Genomic DNA, 18,383 nt, shown 5'->3' with positions numbered 1-18,383 from the left:
AAATGAACCACTGTAATTCACAGAACGAGTGGATTTACAGTTGACATTTTGTGTCAGGTATGTTGTAATTTGAGGTAAATTTATATGTTATATACTGCATTGACTAACTTTACTTATGGATTAAATATCTAGCATCTTTAATTTATATTCTGTGCAGCAATCACAGATCCTTAATGGATGCCAACGTCTCTCCAATGTCATAAAGTAAAAATATCTGGACAGACGTGTCCAGATACAACATGAATATGTGTCCTCATCACTTTAATTTCACCAACAAATCCCACCTTAAAGTAGCTTTATGACAAAAAATACTCTGTAAATACCATTAAATAGTGTTGAAATCATCATTTTAGAGACATTACAACTAGCACTGTTGTCATCTTTCTTCATGACATGGAGCCACACTTCATTTCACCAAAGGCCGTTTCTTCCTCTCATCATAACTACTTCCTGTTCCGGCAGCGTACATGCATGAATTTGACATCATTGTTTTGCAGTGTGCAACTGGACAACAATTTCTGAAATCAGTCAGTACTGAGTGAGTTGTTAACTGGGCTGTAATGAAATCCTTACGGGAAACTGCAAACCATCAAAGTACGTCCACTGAAAGTGCTTGTTTTACCACCGACAGGCTCAGATTGTTATTCAAAGTGTTCGAAGATCCATTATGTTTAACCAGAAACAGCTGATTTATTCCCCTTAATAAAGCCACCAGTCTACATTACAGAAACACAAATTTCACCATTGTAAAACACGACTGGTGATTATTGGAACAGTGAAAAGAGGTACCAAGAGGATTCTGCTCAGGTTCATTTTGCTTCTGTCACGTTTCACATTGTTAAAATCACTGTTCCATTTACTTTTCCATGTTTTTATTGTTCTGTTATTCTTCCAACAAAAAATTCAAGCACCCAGATACAGTTAGATTCAGAGACTGAATACCAAACTAATGCAGAGCACAATGTTCCACCGTTTTCCATTAAAATTTGTGGAGCTGCAGGTGTGAGGAGATGATTATATGATGACACTACTGGCAATATGTGCTGTATGCCAACCTACTGGTACACCATGAAATAGCCACTAAATTACACAGAGGGGTAAGAACCATGAAATTATGAGTTCAGTTTGAGTTCAAATTAAATGAAAATGACTTCTACTCTAACATTATTTCTCTGTTTTATGTTGTAACAACAGGGTAAAAATAAAAAGATGGGATCTGGACCACTGTGATTTTAAGACGCTGAGGCTGCTGGTGAGTTTACCGTAAGATGTAGGTGAGGAGGAGCATCTGCAGAACTAAGAAGGGGTAGGCAAAGCTCTCCCTCAGTGGTGGAGTCCACATCACACGAGTGCTCTGATAACACACATAAAACAAAACGAGCACATTAAAAAGCAAATTAAAAAGTAATTCACAAGCATTTTGTTCCTCTGCTGCTCATAAATAACTACAAACAAAATCCTAGGCAACGATCAGTATCGGCTTAAATAAACCTAAAAGTCTTAATGTTCCCTACTGTCCACCTGAACCTGACAGTATTTCAAAGGTACCAGATCTTCAACACTCTTACTTCACTTTGTCAGTGAAAATCCCAAAGTGAAAAATTATTTGGGAGCACCAGTATGAGTGACTCTGAGTTCTGCCTCCAGAATTGGCAAAATAAATGGATTCATTAGGGTTCAACTGTGTAATTGGATATTTTATCTTGGCTCTCTTTTTCTTATTAGAAAACAGCCGTGTAGGAAACATTCAGGTAGCAGTTACTCGTTTTTTAGCCGACACTGAAAATGACAAGCAGCACAATTGGCAGATCATATCAACTTTAACTAATTAATGTTTATTCTCTGAGTAATTTGACAGGACTAAATTAAATATGGGCTGTTGTTCGGTCTGAGATCATTTGTGAAGGAAGAACCTCCATTCTGTAACATTTCTGTGCAGTCAGAGGTTAACTTTTTGCTGTTTGAACTCCAACAAACTAATAAGTCTCATCTGGTTAAACAATTTAATCAGATCATGTCACGTTCTTCAAGTTAAACTTACACTTATATAAAATCAATAATTTAAGCTTATAAACATAACAGTAATGAATCAGGACCTTCAAGCTTCTCCACATCCAGAAAGCTCATGCTTTCTCCTCGGGTGAGAAAGGTCTTTAACATCCATCATGGAGGACAGCAAAGTTTTCTTAACTCTGTATGAAACTGTCGTCTACTGTTACCGCTGCTGGTATACTTTGCCAGCCTCTCCTGATTTTACTATCCTGCTCTCATCCTCTAAAATGATATCCTGTTTGCCTGAATCTAATGTGAATACAGCATCGAGACCCGAGACCGTGGACAAAAACTCAGGACATCCCTAGTTTTCTGTTCCCTGGCTGCCACCCACTCTTAAAAGGGAACCTGTCTCTATTGTTTGATAAAAATCACACACCACTATTTATACATAATTACACATTTTACACTACAATCTCACACATGGCTGTCACCTCAGAATGCGCTGCTACATTATCAACCCACTGCCTCTTCTGAAAAAACAACAGCAAAAAAAGGGAAACTCAGTGAGACTCATGAAATGTCACCATCTACCACTGCACTCAGGGGAAATAAACGACTGGAAAGGGGAGAATATGCTGTCTGAAAAGACTGAGAAACACCTCTGTGTGTGTGCCAGTGTGTGTGTGATTGAAATGTTGCTTTATTGATCCGGAAAAATAGAGACTTCCTATTTGTTCTGAGGGAAGCTGGAGAGAAGGAGGTGGGTGGAGGGACTAAGCTTTGAATGCCAGCCAAAACCAACTCTAAGCTCCTTTGAGGGCTGAAATGAGTCCCTATTAACCATCCTCTGCTTTTCTGAGAGCTTTTGAGTTTCGAGTTTTACACATTTCAGAAGCTTACACCCGGAGAGACTTGCACAGAATTATAGCACACAGCAACAAAAAAACTCCCTGGACCCACTGACAGTGATAGTAGTAAGGACAGCGCACTCACCTCGCCGTGATTGAAGAAAAAACACATTGTGGTAACGATGCCGCCCAGTCGACTGCCGCTGCACAGGAAGAATGGACAGAGGTGAGGATAAGAGGGGCAGAGAGCAAACAACAGATGCAGAAAGGTCATCTTCAATCTGGTGTTTTGAAATCCATATTTGACAGCAGATAAACCACAAAGCTGTTTTTTCCATCTAGGCCTGACAGCTGACTGCTGAGGGATGAGATGGACCATAAAAATTCATCCTCTTGTGTCTGATGCCCGTCTGAGCATGACTGAATGGGGCCCGGGCCCGCAGTGGAGTTACCTGAGGTAGGAACCGTAAATGAAGAAGAGGCTCATCATCACGCCGTTCAGCAGGAACACACAGGTCACGTAGAAATACGCTGGGTCGCCCATCCCTAACATCCACAACAACACACCACACAGACACACAGAGGGTGATAATTTAAGGGTTATTGACGATGAGCGCCAAGCAGAATGAAACCACTATCAACAAAAATAATTACTTGGCAACCAATTTGATAGCAACTGATCAATCATTTAAAGTGATGGTTAAGTATTAAAGTCAGTGCATTAGCTGCAGAGGATGGCAGCTGGCAAGCCCCCAGTTTGGAGAAGCAGCAGGAGTACAGGTGTATGAAGCTAAATAATGTCCTGCTGTGGACAGGGTCAGCAGCAAAACTTATTTTGGCCACCTCAGAAAATACCACTTTAAAGTACATGCTATATTTAAAATATTTTCAGATTTTATCAATAATAAAAATAATAAAAATAAAAATCAATAATTTTACTTCTCTGATTCACAAGTGGCTAATATATATTTTGTTCCTGACCCTGTCCACTGTAGTAAACTGCTTAGCTTCCATGGTACTCCTTTCAACTGGCATGTACTGTAGGTAATACACTGATTATGGATAAGAACTTCATGCAACTCCACTGCAAATAATCCAAACTATCCCTTTAAGTCATTTATCAACCAAAACTTCCAGACATTCGTTTGTTCCATGCTGACCATTAAGTCATTCCCAGTTCAAGTCCGGACATGAAACTTGCACGTCACTCCCTCTCTTTCCCCTCATTTTCCTGTTATCTCTTCTGTGTCCTTCCCACATCCCAGCAAAATGTCACAAAAAATATGGGTCATGATTCTCCAAATCCACAATTCAATATGACTTTCAACTTTAAGGTCACGATTCAACTATTCTTTTTTTTTTACTTAAACATTTTTTTTTTAATTTTGCCCTGACAGTTATGCCATTGTTAGACTACTGAGTCTTGATGTGTTAAGATCTGCAGATGAACTGATTTAATACCCTGACAACTGTCAGCTGGGAGAACTGCGGATTCTGCCTTTCGATTAGAGGCTTGAAAATGAAAGTTCATATTGACTGATTTTCGATTTAATATTGAAACACTGACACATCTAATTTATTTTATATCTTTGGGTTTCAACTGTTGACACTACCTTGGGCTTTAAGATGGCCACTTTAAATAGTATCGGAGTTTCATGAAACTTATTGACTACAAAATTACACAATAAAAGACTGTATGTATGAATCAATAATGAAAACAGCCGTTGACTGGAGTGTTATTGATATTCTAACCAATACCAATAATGATCAGAAGACTCTGAACACACTGGTGCCTCAGTTTTCTGTAACAGTCTTGAAGTGGCAGACATTAATCTTGTTTAAACTGTAAGTCAGTACAGGTGCAGGGAGTAGCTCTGCAGAGCTCTTGGCCAGGGTGATAAATTCATGGTGCTCTGTTCTCCCGACGAAGATGCCATAAACCCTAATCCCCTGCTGCAGGCTTTCTGTGGCCTGTTTTTATTTTCAGCCATGTAATCCAATTTGTGATTTCATATTGCCTAAAAAAACACCATTCCACATGACATATTATGCAGTATGTAAAGTAAATGTGATGTAAATGTTTCAAATTGTTTATGTGTTTTTGTGTTACACATTGTGGCTTCTTTTTATGCAAATGTTATAAAATTTGGTAATTTTTTTGCTCAGTATGTGGGGGATTCTGTAATATGTTGTATTTGACATCAAGTCACACAACTACACAGTATAAAGTGTAATGTAAAAAAAATGAGTGTAATCACTTGACAAATGTAATTTGTATGTTTATATATATAATATAGAATTATTTGTATTTTTTTTCTTTTTCTCCTACCACTGAAGTGACTTAGCTTGTCTGTTCTATCAATAACTTCTGGCAATGTTTCCAGTGAGGCCATGTGTCTCTGGTATGAATCCAACTGGGAACCTTGGTCTCTTCCCACATTACCTGTTACTCTCCCTGCCATAAAACAATAGGGATGCACCATAAATATTGGGGCTGTTAAATTATCATTCACCATTGTATTTATTTCAGTATTTCAGTATTGTATTATTTAATATTTTGTTATCATAGTGTCATAGTTAGATTTGGTTCAGTCAGACCTGTAAAATATTAAATTATCCATCTTTGTTCACTAAATCTTAACTTTTCCTACCCTCAGGTGTGCATAAACATCAGGTTATATATACTTATTTTATTGGTATCTGCCATGAGAACCAGTTAATTATCAATTATTGGCTGAAAAAAGTTCATATCGTGCATCCCTATAGAATACTGTTTGGATCTGACTAGTGGTTGTTTTTATAGGGCAGGACAGAAAAGAAGCCAAAACGTCTGTTTGCATGAACAGTCTGTAAAGATCTACAGAAATGTCAGATTTGAATTTGTATGCCAGTATGTTGCATATTTGAGATCTGGGGAATATTAAGGTCATATCCATTTAACACTGGGGAGTGCTGCAACTAAGCGTATGTGCAGTGAGAGAAAAAAAACACTGTGCTTAGGTTTGACATTAGCTAGAATGGTAACTTAATGCTACGTTAACAGAGGGTTGACTGACCAAACATAGGGTGATAAAAGCACAACATTCACCAGTAACATTCAGAGTCTGGCTCCCAAAAATAGGCTTTTCAGTCTGATATACAGGCCTAGACCCTATTAGAGCCAATGTAACACCAGTCGCCTCAGAGTAGCAGGCCACATAACCAAGTGAAAATGTCATCTTCCTGTGTTGTTAGGTGCCAGAATCGAAGAAGTAATGCATCAAACTTGAAGTCTTATTGCATACCAGCTGCAGCTGCCAGTAAAAAAACAGCCAACTATGGTTAAATGCAAAAAGACAAAAGCCTGGAGATATGTATCAGCCACAACAAAATGAATAAAATGAATTCACAAACTGACAAGAAAGGAAATATTCTCTATTTTCCTAATCAAACAGAAAAGTACAACCATTCACCTTCTGAATTCAGGCTGTTTTCCTTTCACTTGTTCAGATCATTCAATGAGCAAAACAAACTGACAAAAATCACCTCAACACAATCTTCGACGGACTCAGCCAATCGCATCTGTCATCCATCCACTGAGTAAGCGTTTACACGTCGGCCAGTCTGATCCCGTTGATTAATGTGAACTTTTTCAGGTCACAGTGGCGGTGCTGGAGAGTGAGCGACCATACATATTCTGAAGAGCTCGTATTTTCTTCAGCCATTGTTAAGAAACGAGCCAACAGAATTTGCTATTTAGTATTAGCTAAGCAACGGCGATGAGACCAAAGGCTTTCTGAAAAGTTCAGAAAATGTTTCAACTTGAAGCAGCTGCACAAAAACCTGCCGTATGTGCGCTTTCCTTATTGGGAACAACTGAAAAATCATGGTGGCGCTCAGAAAAATACACACTATGGACACAGAGCCTTTGTGAACACGTTCCATTTGAGCAGCTGGTGTGCTGACCCAATAACAACAAGAATAATAATGTGACAAATTTTGATAATGAAACTTAGGTTCTTCTTGTAGAGGGCTGATGCACTATTTCCTGACAACAAATTGACTTTGTTCCACCTCAGCAGGTACACAGGACAGGCTGACAAGGCTCTAATGACTAACAAGGTATTTGGAAGTCTGTTGACATTACTGAGAGTCATTTCATCACCGTGATGTGACAGTAAATCACGGGACAAACAGAAAAAGGAGCTTGTTCCAACAGCAGCTCAGCGCGAAAATGAAATATAGACTTCTCGCTCTCTACTGTGTCATTCCGCACCTCACAAAAATAATGCACTTGCTGACAGTTACAGGAAATGCACCCACTTTGTGTTAGCTGTTATGCAAGTCAGCTTGCGTCAGGTTTATGTAAACACTGTGAAAACAGCCTGTGTACATCGACCCCAGGGTGCCTCACTTCACTAATGAGACTGACAGAAACACACAGATTACAGCTCCACAAAGGAAGGCTGACAGAGGTTTTTGCTTGTTTACTGTCAGCAGACTTTTCCCTTTTAGGAAATGTTCCCACAAACAAACATCAGATAACTATTTGTGCGTAACAGGTTAAAAGCATTTTTCTTTCCCCTGAGCTTCTACGATAATAATCATGTTTCCCTGATGTTTAGGCCCTTAATGTTATACCTTTGCTTGAGATGCCTGACATAATTTTGTGAGCTTTGCTTTGTAATCTCACTTCATTCTTTCCTTTTTATTGACAGTAATATCAAAATGATAAGTCGATTAAGTGACTTGTTCATCGACAGAAAATTAATCAGCAAGATTTGCTGCTTTTCTTTGGTCTTATGTGACAGAAAACTCATTCATTAAAGAAATTTTTAGCTGGGCTATGCTGCTTGTTTGTGAATTCAAATTTGTGAATTTTGTACTGTTTGTCAGACAGACTTCATCAGGAAGCTTTCCCTTCTGTAAAATTTATGCATTTTCTCTTAACTGCCAACTCCCCATGAGGCTGACATCTGTCGATGAGGGAAGAAAATCATCAAAGTCTGTGAAAAAATTAGTCATCCAGTCAATTCAGCACAAGCTAGTGTGGCTCCGGGTCACTACAGTGAAACTATCTGTCTGTGTAATGTAGTCATCATTCAACCTGGTGGCTGTGTGTGTGTGTGTGTGTGTGTGTGTTCACAAATGACCATATCTGCAGATCATACTGGACCTCCTGTACCTTCACAGCTGTCCACAGGAGTGAGTCCCTCTCCTCTGTTAATGGACCAGCACATCTTTGTGGGAATCCCAAAGTACCCCATCACACCTGTATACAACCGATACCAGCTGGCCAGGACCACCTGGGGAGCAGAGATGGAGAGAATCAGTGCAAAGTGTGTTTTAACAGGTCTGAAAGGCTTTTCTGTCCTGCTGTCTCTTGGGAGTACAGAAACACAGGAGTTCTATTGTAGTCCTGTAGAATTCCATTACTCTTCCACAAATGTTAGATTGCTTTCCTGAGCTGAAAATGTTGATCTTTCTTGCACCGTTTTGTTTAAACGGGTAAACAGTGTGATCCCTGACACAACTGAAGTAGATACATAGAATTTAAGATGCTGCAGCTGGTTTGTTACACAGAACCATCTGAGAGGTCATCCCTACAAACTGCTAGGAAAAATGCAGGGACTAAGGCTGCGAGAGTATGGATTGTTTCTGACCGTGATGAAAAAGCAACATATTCCCACTGGATGGTGATTTAATGCAACTTCCCAAAATAATCATGTTTCATCGCTGTTTTGAGCTCCTTTTAGTAATTGGGCGGTGCCTTAATTTACCTGAAAGTGAGGGACAGCGAGCGGTAGATGACTGATGGTGTTGCTCATAATGAAGCAGAAATTTAAACTTAGAAATAAGCTGTCAGTCTGGCAGTAAATGTGCAGTAGAGGTTACAGTGTGTCAGTTAATAAACACTGCCTCTTCTCAAGACCAAGAAAAATCTCATCTGTTGTTTCCCAACAGCTTTAAAAATGAAGAGGGTTAGCCACGAAGTAAGCTGAGCAGGAAAGGCTAATGTTAAGCTTATGCTAATGCTATGGTTGACATTAAGTGTTGGATGTGTCTTACATTGGATACATCCAACACTTAATGTCTTCTGTGATCATTTATCCATTCTTCAGTGTTGAAAATTGTTGTTGTTGTTAGCATGTTGTTAGCCATCCACCGACAAACCCTGTAACCTTACGGTTGCGTGTCGACCATTCAGCCTTTGTTCCTGACTTGTCAACCAATCAGAGGCTGTGTTCCTGACGGTCTATCACAAGCTAACTTCAATCAATCAGAACAACATCTCAACACCAAACCACAGTCTGAGGAGTTTTGCTTCATTTGTTCTTTGCTCATCTTTAAATAAAGAAATACTCTGTATACTCTGTCTGAATGCAGTGAAAATCCCAGAACACAATTCATCCAGATCCAGATTTCACTTGCCTGGTCAGTGGTTCAGAATTCTACTTGCTTAAAGTAAATTTTTACTTGCACCGATACAAACTGTTTCATTTATTAGCGATTATTAGGTAACAACCAAGCCTAAGTTAATTCTCATGTTTAATTTAGGGCTGCAACATCTATAAAATCTGAGAAAATAGTGAAAAACCAGACCAGACAAAACAAAATCAGACCAAAACCGAAAGAAATCTCTATACTTGAGAGGCTGAAAACACTGATTTCTGCTATTTTCACATGCAAAATTATTTTAACCCTTAATCAATAATCAAAATAGTTTAATTTGTACAGACCTCAAATTCATTTTTGCAAAAATAATAGTTTTATCTGGGGCACAGGATTCATTTCACATCCAACTTTTCTTTAAACAAATTCTTGTATCTAACTCAGAAATGAAGAATGATTTGTAGAGCTCTGGTGTCTCATGACATTTGAAATTTTATTACTTTTTCACTATTTCGAAGTCTGATAACAACAAACAAAATCCGTAAAAGCTGAGATGGGTCATGCTACCCTGCTGTCTTGTCAGGTCAACATTACCTCTGGATAGAGATTGAATCTCTTCAGTGTGTTAATAACCAGAGGGTACTCTGTCAGCCGATCGTTCATGACCATGTGGAGGCCATCCAGGAAAGAGGGAGCTTCGATAATGGTCTTGTAGTAGGAATAGTACAGACCCTGGAACCAAAAGAAGACAGTTGATTAAAGTCAGACAGAAAACTCAACCTGAGGCAGACGTTAGAAAGAGAAATGTCAAGGCAGAGTGACAGAGAGAGGAAGACCAGAGAGGCAAATGTATAAAAAGGGACACACTTAAAAAGAGAGCAAACAGAGCAATACAGAGAGGAAGACACAGTAAACAGACACTAAATATAACTCTACAACATACAAGAAGAAACACGAACAAGTTATACAGGCTCAGCAGATGGCAACAGCTCACAGCCCATTTGGTGGCTCACAGCAGGGGTGAGAAAAGAAAAAATATTCTGTTTGCATATGATTTCACTGTCACCTTCAGTGTCATTTCTCAGAAGGGCATGAAGCCTGCGCTGCATTTTAAATATCAGCAACTTTTACACACTTACAAAGATGGGGACATAAAACATACGCTACAGTAAATGACACACATTGGCCGATTTTGAACACACAAAGAAAAAATGCACCAACCATCTTGCATATTGTTAGAATCACAAACATCAGTTCTGAAGAGCAAATTCAATATTGTGAAACGACATGATGATTTTCTCTGAATGTGCAGCTGATATGAAGACACTGGATTTAAGGGTAACTTCTGCAATTTTCAACCTGGACCATATTTTCCCACATTTTTGTGTTTAAAGCCCCTTTTATACTGGACAAAAACCCACCATCATCTGGCTTGTGTCTTCAGTGGAAAAAGGTACAATCAGCATTCATTCCCAGGTCAAATGACTCAGCACTTGAAGGTGTGACTGTGTTTATGATGTTTACTTCCAATAAATTCTTCATTTTAAAAATTTACCCATTATTATTGTCTAAAAGCTATTTTGAAGAGGCAAAATCAGGCAATGTTGGGTTTTCATCAGCAGTAACTTAACATGACTCCTATCCAGCTGGAAGTAAACTTTAAACAGTGACGCAGGAGAAACTTAACTTTAAAACACAGAGGTTCAGTAAGAAGATACAGAAGTACAGAGAACTGACCACACAGACACTTCCGTGTCGGCTTTCCAGCCTAACATCCTGTCAATCTATACTCTTTAATAAACAATCTTTGTAGGGATCCTTTCCATAATGTTGTCAGACACTTAAAACACTAGAAGTCTGAGCCTGTCACTGGCAAAACACTTTAAGTTGACTTACTTTGACAAGCGCAACTGCCCATTAAGTTTGCACTACTGTCCATTTCACGGCCGACAGCCGCAGCTGTCTTGCTCAATACTGGACCAGTTTCAAAAGATTGTTGTCCCCATTAGTCATCTACATATAAAACAGGGAAAATAAGGTCCGGGCTGAAAGATACCCGAGTAACCTTTTATGGTTAAGTCAAATTGCACTTCTGCCTTGATAATACTCTTTCCGCCTCCCTCCTGGTTTCAACTGAAGCCTGTACAACTGTTAAACTGAAGCCTGCGTTCCTTGATGTGAACTGTGCAACTGCGGCAGGCGTGCAGGTCAGAGTTCACCTTCATTCAACTTTGCCTTGCAAATTTGCTTCAAACGGAAACAGAGAGTCACTGTTTGGAAATGTAAGATTCATTATTCAATCACCATGCCATTACCTTGTTTAGTACAATACACAATACGAGAGTACAAACTGTAGCACCGCTTGCTCAGACTGCTCACACTTTGTGGTCGCACTGCTCGCTATTTATTTAGAACCTACATTAGGACCTAAATAAAAAATGATAAACTGTGACATCGCATCCTTTTTCAAGGCTGAGTGCGGAACAATTTTGCTGAGCAGAAGGCTAATGTGACAGCACCTTTATGATGACTAAGGTTGTAACTGACAGTTATTTTCACAATCATTAATCTGACCATCATTATCTTAATGAATCATTAGTTGGTCTATTAAAATGAAAGGTGACTGACATCATTTCCTTAAGCCCAAGGGGCTATACTCACATCACTTATTTATATTATTAGATAAAGTAGTTTGGAAAATTTTACTGTTCTTCTCACTTTCCCAGAGTCAGAGACTAATACATGTTTTTAGACAGACCTTTTTTATGTATTTGTTGTGGTCTCAACATCAATATTAGGCTATCTTGGCTAAACTGTTGAGTGTCCAAGATCAGATAACATAATAATGGTCTCACAGATATCCAAGAATTGAGTTTCACTAGTCAAATAAACTAAGAGAGGGGGCTTTTATCTAAGCTTTGTCCGAGGAAAAGCCTATGGTGTCAGACTTTGAAAATGATTACTTGATTAATGGTGAAAATAACAATGGTTCAGCCATATTTTAGACACAAAATAGTCAGTAAATGTAGAAAACAATTGTGAGGCTGTATCTTCAGTATTATGATCTTCCTTTCTTCATTTGAAAACAAGCATTGAAACTGTAAGCTTAACCTGTTTTGAACTGAAACTCAAACATGAATATCAGTACTGGCTGACATGAGGAACATGTTATTAGTGCATCCCTTATAAAAACATTTATATTAGAAAAACTATTTACCATTTCTGTACGAAAAGCCATTTCCTTCTCCAGGTTTGACAAGTGAGAGAAGTGTCTGTCATTCTCAAACAGCTGTGAGAGATGATGCCTAGTCATGATAGGAGAAATATGTGAGCCAAGAACTGCATCCACAAGTAAACACAGCTGTAATGTATGAGTAATAACATGCTGATAGAGCAACTTACTTACCAGTGGAGATACCCAGTGAGAGCAGCTGTGGACAGAAGAGATTTAACTTTAACTGCTGCTAAAAAACAAAGCTACTGCAATGACACCCAGACAGAGGCTACAGAGAGTAAACCAGTTAAACTACGGGAGTGAAGACTTGGATAATTGATGTGGGTGAACACTGTGGTGCATTTTGAAGAGAAATTATAGCTTGAACTTTGCCAGAAAACCTGTTAACACGTGTGCAACTGACATGTCATATAAACAGAGGGGAACACAGACTAGTTTAATGCGATTTTGATGGACAGCAACAATAGGTAGCTAACGGTGGTGAGCTAGCGTTTAGGTGAGCTAACGTTAGCCAGCTGATCAGTGGCGGAGATAACTTAATTCAGCGGATCCGCTAATGCTACAGACCGTTAGCAGCCGTTAGCTCAGAGAAGCTAGCAGGCTAACGCTCCTAACTTACCGAGGAGGAGAGTGATTCCCAGCTTCACGGCTGCAGAGGGAGTTAGCCCGAGCTTGTGTCTGATACCTGAGAGCCCGTTTGAATGGGAGCTGTTGAAAGCTTTGCCCTCCCTGCCTGCTCGCCTAACGTTACTTTTGCCAGGGGGCGAAACAAGCGGGCTCTTGTCGCGGTCAGTCTGGGTCGCTGGACTCTTCCCGGTCTGTTTTCTGTTTTTAGCCACCATTGTGTCCGCGGAGAGCCGAGGTTAGGCGGCGAGACGCCGTAGCAAAAACAAACCCGAGGGTGTGTGAGCCGAGCAGCCCCACGGTGGCTCGTATCTGGTCCTCGGATCTGCCCCTTTTACTACCTGAGTGATGCTTTCACTGACTCCTCGCTTCACACACTCGTAGAAATCTTGTGAGGCTCCGCCCCCTGCTGGACGTTTGCCGCAACTACAATGAGCATAGGGTGGTAACCATGGCAACGGCAAGTAGTAGGTACCGAAAGAAAGCAGCAGAATATACTACGGTCATGTCCTCGGTATTTTTGGAGCGGTTTTAGCAAAAGAGAAAAAGACACCTCTTTTTTTGCGGGGAATGTGCTACTTTACAATATCAGAAATGCTTCATCAGGCTTTTTTGCCCCTTTGTCCTGTAGAATAATTCAGTGCACAAAGTAAACTAACTCAAGTAATGGAATACAAAACTGTGCATTTATTAAAAACTTCATTCAGACCAACCAGATCTGTATTTACATTTATGAATGGTTTGAGCAGATTTATTGTTACATATTGTCCTTTCAGTCCTGTAGGTATCAGACTCGATCCACCAGCCTTTACAAACCAGTAGATGTCACTGAAGGACCACAATATATCTGTACTCTAAACTCACAATTCTCATCTCATAACAGTGTCTGGCTGCCTGATGCCATGTAGAGAGTTAATTTACAGCATTATTTAAAAGGGTCACATCAACTTTATTCACCCAATTGTTAATATTTATTATTTCATGTCTTATTCTGTTTTATTGAATTTACATTTTATTGATTGCAGCCACAATATAGCTGCAGCCTTGTTATCATCATCTGTGGGTGGAAGATATTCTACAGATTCAGGCCATAAATGGGGACAGGAAAACTGTTTTTTTATATAATATGTCAAATGAGGATTCTGACAGTTGAGCGGACTATAAGACAGACAGTGATGGTGGTCATGGTGCCATAGTTTCAAACTGTATGGTGCGGAGACCTACAGAGAGGGAACATCAGGACAGATGAGTCAATCTGCAGGACAGGGAGGAGAAAAAAAACCCCATCATGACAGCTTCCCTCAAACTCCACAAACAAACCGACTGACTGACCGACGAGCTGCCGCCAGGGGAATCTGTGCGCCGATTCCTGCTCAGGGTGATGTGGTGCCAGGTTTGGGAGGAGGTGCCTTTGGGCGAGAAAAACCAGGGAGGGATGAGAAGTTCTGGGAGACGGTGTGTTTGTTTTCTCTGCCGGCTCGGTACCAGAAGCCAAAAGCTGCATGTGAGAATCTGTGAGAATCACCAAAAAAAAAAGAGAGAGAGAGAGAGAGAGAGAGAGAGAGAAGGAAGTCAGTGAAATCTGATCAACCACTCTAATAATGTTATATCAATAAATATGAATATTTGTTAGATAATCTGACAGGAGTTTGTGGCTTTGACCTTTGACCTTTCTCTAGTCTTAAAGTTTCTGTTTCTGTTTAATCCAATTTTTTTTTATTTTTTTTGGTCCCTATTGTACAGACTAATGCAGCAAGTATACTGGTGATGCTTTATCTGATAGGTTTATAATAATAATATTAATAGTAATTTCCTAAGAAGGTTTGTTTGTGTCGTCTAAACCAGTGGCTCCCAACCTTTTTCCTTAGTGCCCCAACCCCCTCCCCACTTGCATCCAAGGAAAGCTGAGCCCAAATGATTTTGGGTAAAACCCATAAAATAAAGTGTCATTCCATTTTTCATATTTGATATTTGAATTCACTGATGAAGAGCTGAAAAGGGCAAAGTTTCCCTCATTAGCAGCTTTTCTTCACATTATTCCATGTCTGACAGTCCAAAGAGTGAGCAACATCCATGTTTTTCTTTTCAGTACATCCTTTTTTGCCACCAACAGATGGTTTCAGTTGAACACTGATCATATTCAGGATATGGAACAGAAGAAATCTGGTTATGAATTTCGCAGTTGCCTCAGTCCCTGTCATAATGACATTTTAATCTAATCCTCATACACACAATATAATTGTCAGTGTGTTGGTTCAAAAACTTGTAGTCTCTAATATAACTGCCAAATTCAAACAGGCTTTCTCACTGCCCACGCACGTCTGACAGGATGCTTATTGTTACACCGCCCTGCAGCAGTTGTTGTTGGAGCGCCATGCGTTTGTGCCCTCCCCGTTTTGTCTGTTTAAAACCACCAGCACATGTGGACATCGCATGGGATAAAAACCCGTTCCCTGCGTGCCACATCTCTCATCATCAACCCCGACTTCCAACCCACCAGATTCTCCCCCCCTCTTCCTCGCTCTCACGGTGGTATTTTCTCAAACTCCCGGCCGATTCGTGGCTGGCAGGTTCGGCTGAAATACAATAACTGAGGCTGAGTTGTCGTCAGGGCTGTCAGAAACCCAGAGGTGTCACTGGACGGGACAGCGGTGAAGGACAAGCTATTGAAAATGGTTAGCTCAGCTTGGGATTGCACTGAGGGAATTTGTTTTTACACCAAACACGGCCTGGCAGAGGCACCAGCCGGGTGAGAGTGTGTGTGTGTGGGTGGGTGTGTGGGTACAGTCAGGGGCTTTTTGGCTGAGTCAGTGTTGTGGCTGGAGGCTGATGACACCGTCTGTCCAAGACGTTTCATGGGATGTGTTGCTTAAGAGACCTCCTGCTAATCAGAGACATGTGGTCTGAGCAAATTAAACAATTAAACCAAGACTATTTCCCTTTTAATGCAGTATTATCATTTATTTATCTTCAAAATAGTACATCCGTTGTGTGTGTGTGTGTGTGTCCTGTCAGTGAGCAGGCTGAGGTGTGAAACAGTTTATAAGCAGAGCTTTCAGAGCAACGAGGTCGCCTCTGCTGCACAAACATCTCCCAGATGGCTGCAAGAACTGAGGAAGCAGAGGAGGAGGAGGAGGCTTCTGGCTTGGACAGTAACAGAACCCATCGCTGCCAAAATAACCAAGGGACAGTTGGAAGAAGACAGTGAGTGTGTGTGTGTTTTATCACAAAATACAATGGCTCATAATTACAAAATTGCCAAAGTATGAATCACTTTTTGTTTAACTTACCTCCTCACTGTAATAGTGGAACAATGGGCACAGTCCTTTGTGAGGACCAAATTTAGTTTTAAGTGAGACAGGAGAAGGGGGCGAGAAAGAGGGGGTGACGCACTAAAGAGCCACAGGCTGGAATCGAAACAGGTAGTTTTAGACCTTAAGACTTGGACGTTTTGTCTGGCGTTCATCTCCTCTAAGTGTTGTGTTTGCAGTTTTCTCTGCTCTGAAATGCTGGGGGCGTGTCCCCCGTTTCAGTGTCAAACACCACTATGACCTGAAAACGACCTGAAACATGGACTCTCTGTCTAGCAGCTTTATTGGACATGTCCAGACATGTTTGAGTCTCCAGAGCCAGAGGACGGTGACAGGATGGTATTTCTTATTTCTTCTGTGTCAGGTTGTTGGAATCGAGGTGAGCTGACTTTAAAGTTAGATTAAGTTAAGTCTTGGATATCATCTGACTATAGTTCAGCCTCTGGAGGCGATGGCTGATGTGTCTGGGCTTCCAGCGTAGCCAGCGGATATCCAAGTAACTGTTAATGGACATCTAGGCCAAGACTTCATCTTCTGTGCAACTTAAGACATGAAAACTGAGTTGAGATCTCTGTAAACAGATAAAATTATATTTTAAGTTTTAAAAAGCTAATAAAAAGCTAAATCATCATCACAGAATAGCTGATGGATTCTGAAATTGTATTTTGGCCAGTGCTCTCCACATGGATCGTTTACCTGCATGCAAAGCCTGATCGCGCGTGATTTGTCAGTGCTACTCAGACTACAAACGGACTGCAAATGTAAACCAGAATGCACTCGTATGCATATATTTGTAGGGCTGCAACTGATGACTATTTTCAGCATTGATTAATCTGCTGATTGTTTTCACGATTAATCATTTAGCCTATAAAAAAGTAGAGAAAAGCCCAAAAGTGACATCTTCAAATTGATTCTTTTGACCAACCAACAGTCTGAAACTAACAGACTCTTCATTTACTGTCACAGTGACAAAGAAAATCAGCATTTAAGGAGATAAAATAAGCAAAAGTCTGATATTTTTGCTCGAGAAATGACTGCAATGATTAATCAAAATAGTTGGCAGTTTTTGCCTTCAACTGACTAATCGACTATTTACTGATATCTGTCTGTAGAGATGAGGTTAGGTTCAGGTTCAGATTATAGTGAAGGTTGGGGTTAGACATGTTGACTTGATGGTCTTGGTTAGAGGACAGGGAATGCATTGTGTCTTGCATCCTGTGTTCAGGAACACAAGACTCTGTGTCTCAGCTGTAAGAACAAGCAACTCATCAATTTATTTGGTCCTTCAACAATGTGGAGAAATCATTAGCATATAGTTTGCTTGTAAGGTCCATCAGATTTAAGATTTTTGTCTTAATTCTTTTTTAATTATGACACTAAAACCCTCTGATAATCTGGTTTGAATCATGATTTTATGTGTATAGTTCTCAAATGTAGCCTCACACTGCACCAAAGGGAAAACATCATCTTTAAACCAAACTAAACGCTCTTGTCTCAAAACTGGTTTGGTAACATTTATCTATTTATTTATATTAAATTTATACAATTTTATGTTTGGTGCATAAGAAATTGTATTGTAAAAACCTGACCTTTAAAAGTTGTCTGTAGTGTGTGCGTGTGTGTGTGTGTGTGTGTGTGAGGCAGAAGACGGGACAGCGAGGGGGGGAGGGATTAATTTACGGGCCAACTGGCTCCCCGTGTAGCTGTGACATGTTTATCACGCAGCAGAAACACATGCTGTCAATGATCACTCGTTGTTTGAGTATCAGTTATCTCAACATTAAGGCCCATTAGTATTCTCTGGAAACCAATTCAATTAGCGCTCTCCAGGGGCCCCGGGGCCACAACACCACATCAGTCAGGTCGCAGAGGAGAGCGGCTGTCGCGACCAGGACACACGTGTGTGTGTGTGTGTGTGTGTGTGTGTGTGTGTGTGAGAGAGAGAGAATTTAAATCTTAGAGGTTAAGATTTAGTAGATTTTTCCAGTTCTGACCTAA

General features: G+C 40.2%; 1 protein-coding gene across 1 annotated transcript in view; it reads right to left on the bottom strand.

Annotated features, from left to right (window-relative positions):
• Positions 1-13,449, bottom strand: part of dpy19l1l (dpy-19-like 1, like (H. sapiens)) — a 31,323-nt gene extending 17,874 nt beyond the window's left edge. Inside the window, exons 1-8 of the mRNA XM_084727540.1 lie at positions 13,070-13,449; positions 12,622-12,646; positions 12,433-12,520; positions 9,810-9,947; positions 8,008-8,128; positions 3,296-3,389; positions 2,989-3,046; positions 1,263-1,354 (exon numbers count right to left, since the gene is read on the bottom strand). Of these exons, the coding sequence (XP_084583666.1) occupies positions 1,263-1,354; positions 2,989-3,046; positions 3,296-3,389; positions 8,008-8,128; positions 9,810-9,947; positions 12,433-12,520; positions 12,622-12,646; positions 13,070-13,292 (839 nt within the window). The 5' untranslated portion in view covers positions 13,293-13,449. The remainder of the gene's footprint in view (positions 1-1,262; positions 1,355-2,988; positions 3,047-3,295; positions 3,390-8,007; positions 8,129-9,809; positions 9,948-12,432; positions 12,521-12,621; positions 12,647-13,069) is intronic.
• Positions 13,450-18,383: the final 4,934 nt, after the last annotated feature.

The sequence above is a fragment of the Lutjanus erythropterus genome, chromosome 9 (genome assembly GCF_056507025.1).
Source record: "Lutjanus erythropterus isolate fLutEry1 chromosome 9, fLutEry1.hap2, whole genome shotgun sequence".
In the NCBI taxonomy this organism is placed as follows: Eukaryota; Metazoa; Chordata; class Actinopteri; order Lutjaniformes; family Lutjanidae; genus Lutjanus; species Lutjanus erythropterus.
This window is presented reverse-complemented; position numbering and strand designations above follow the sequence as displayed.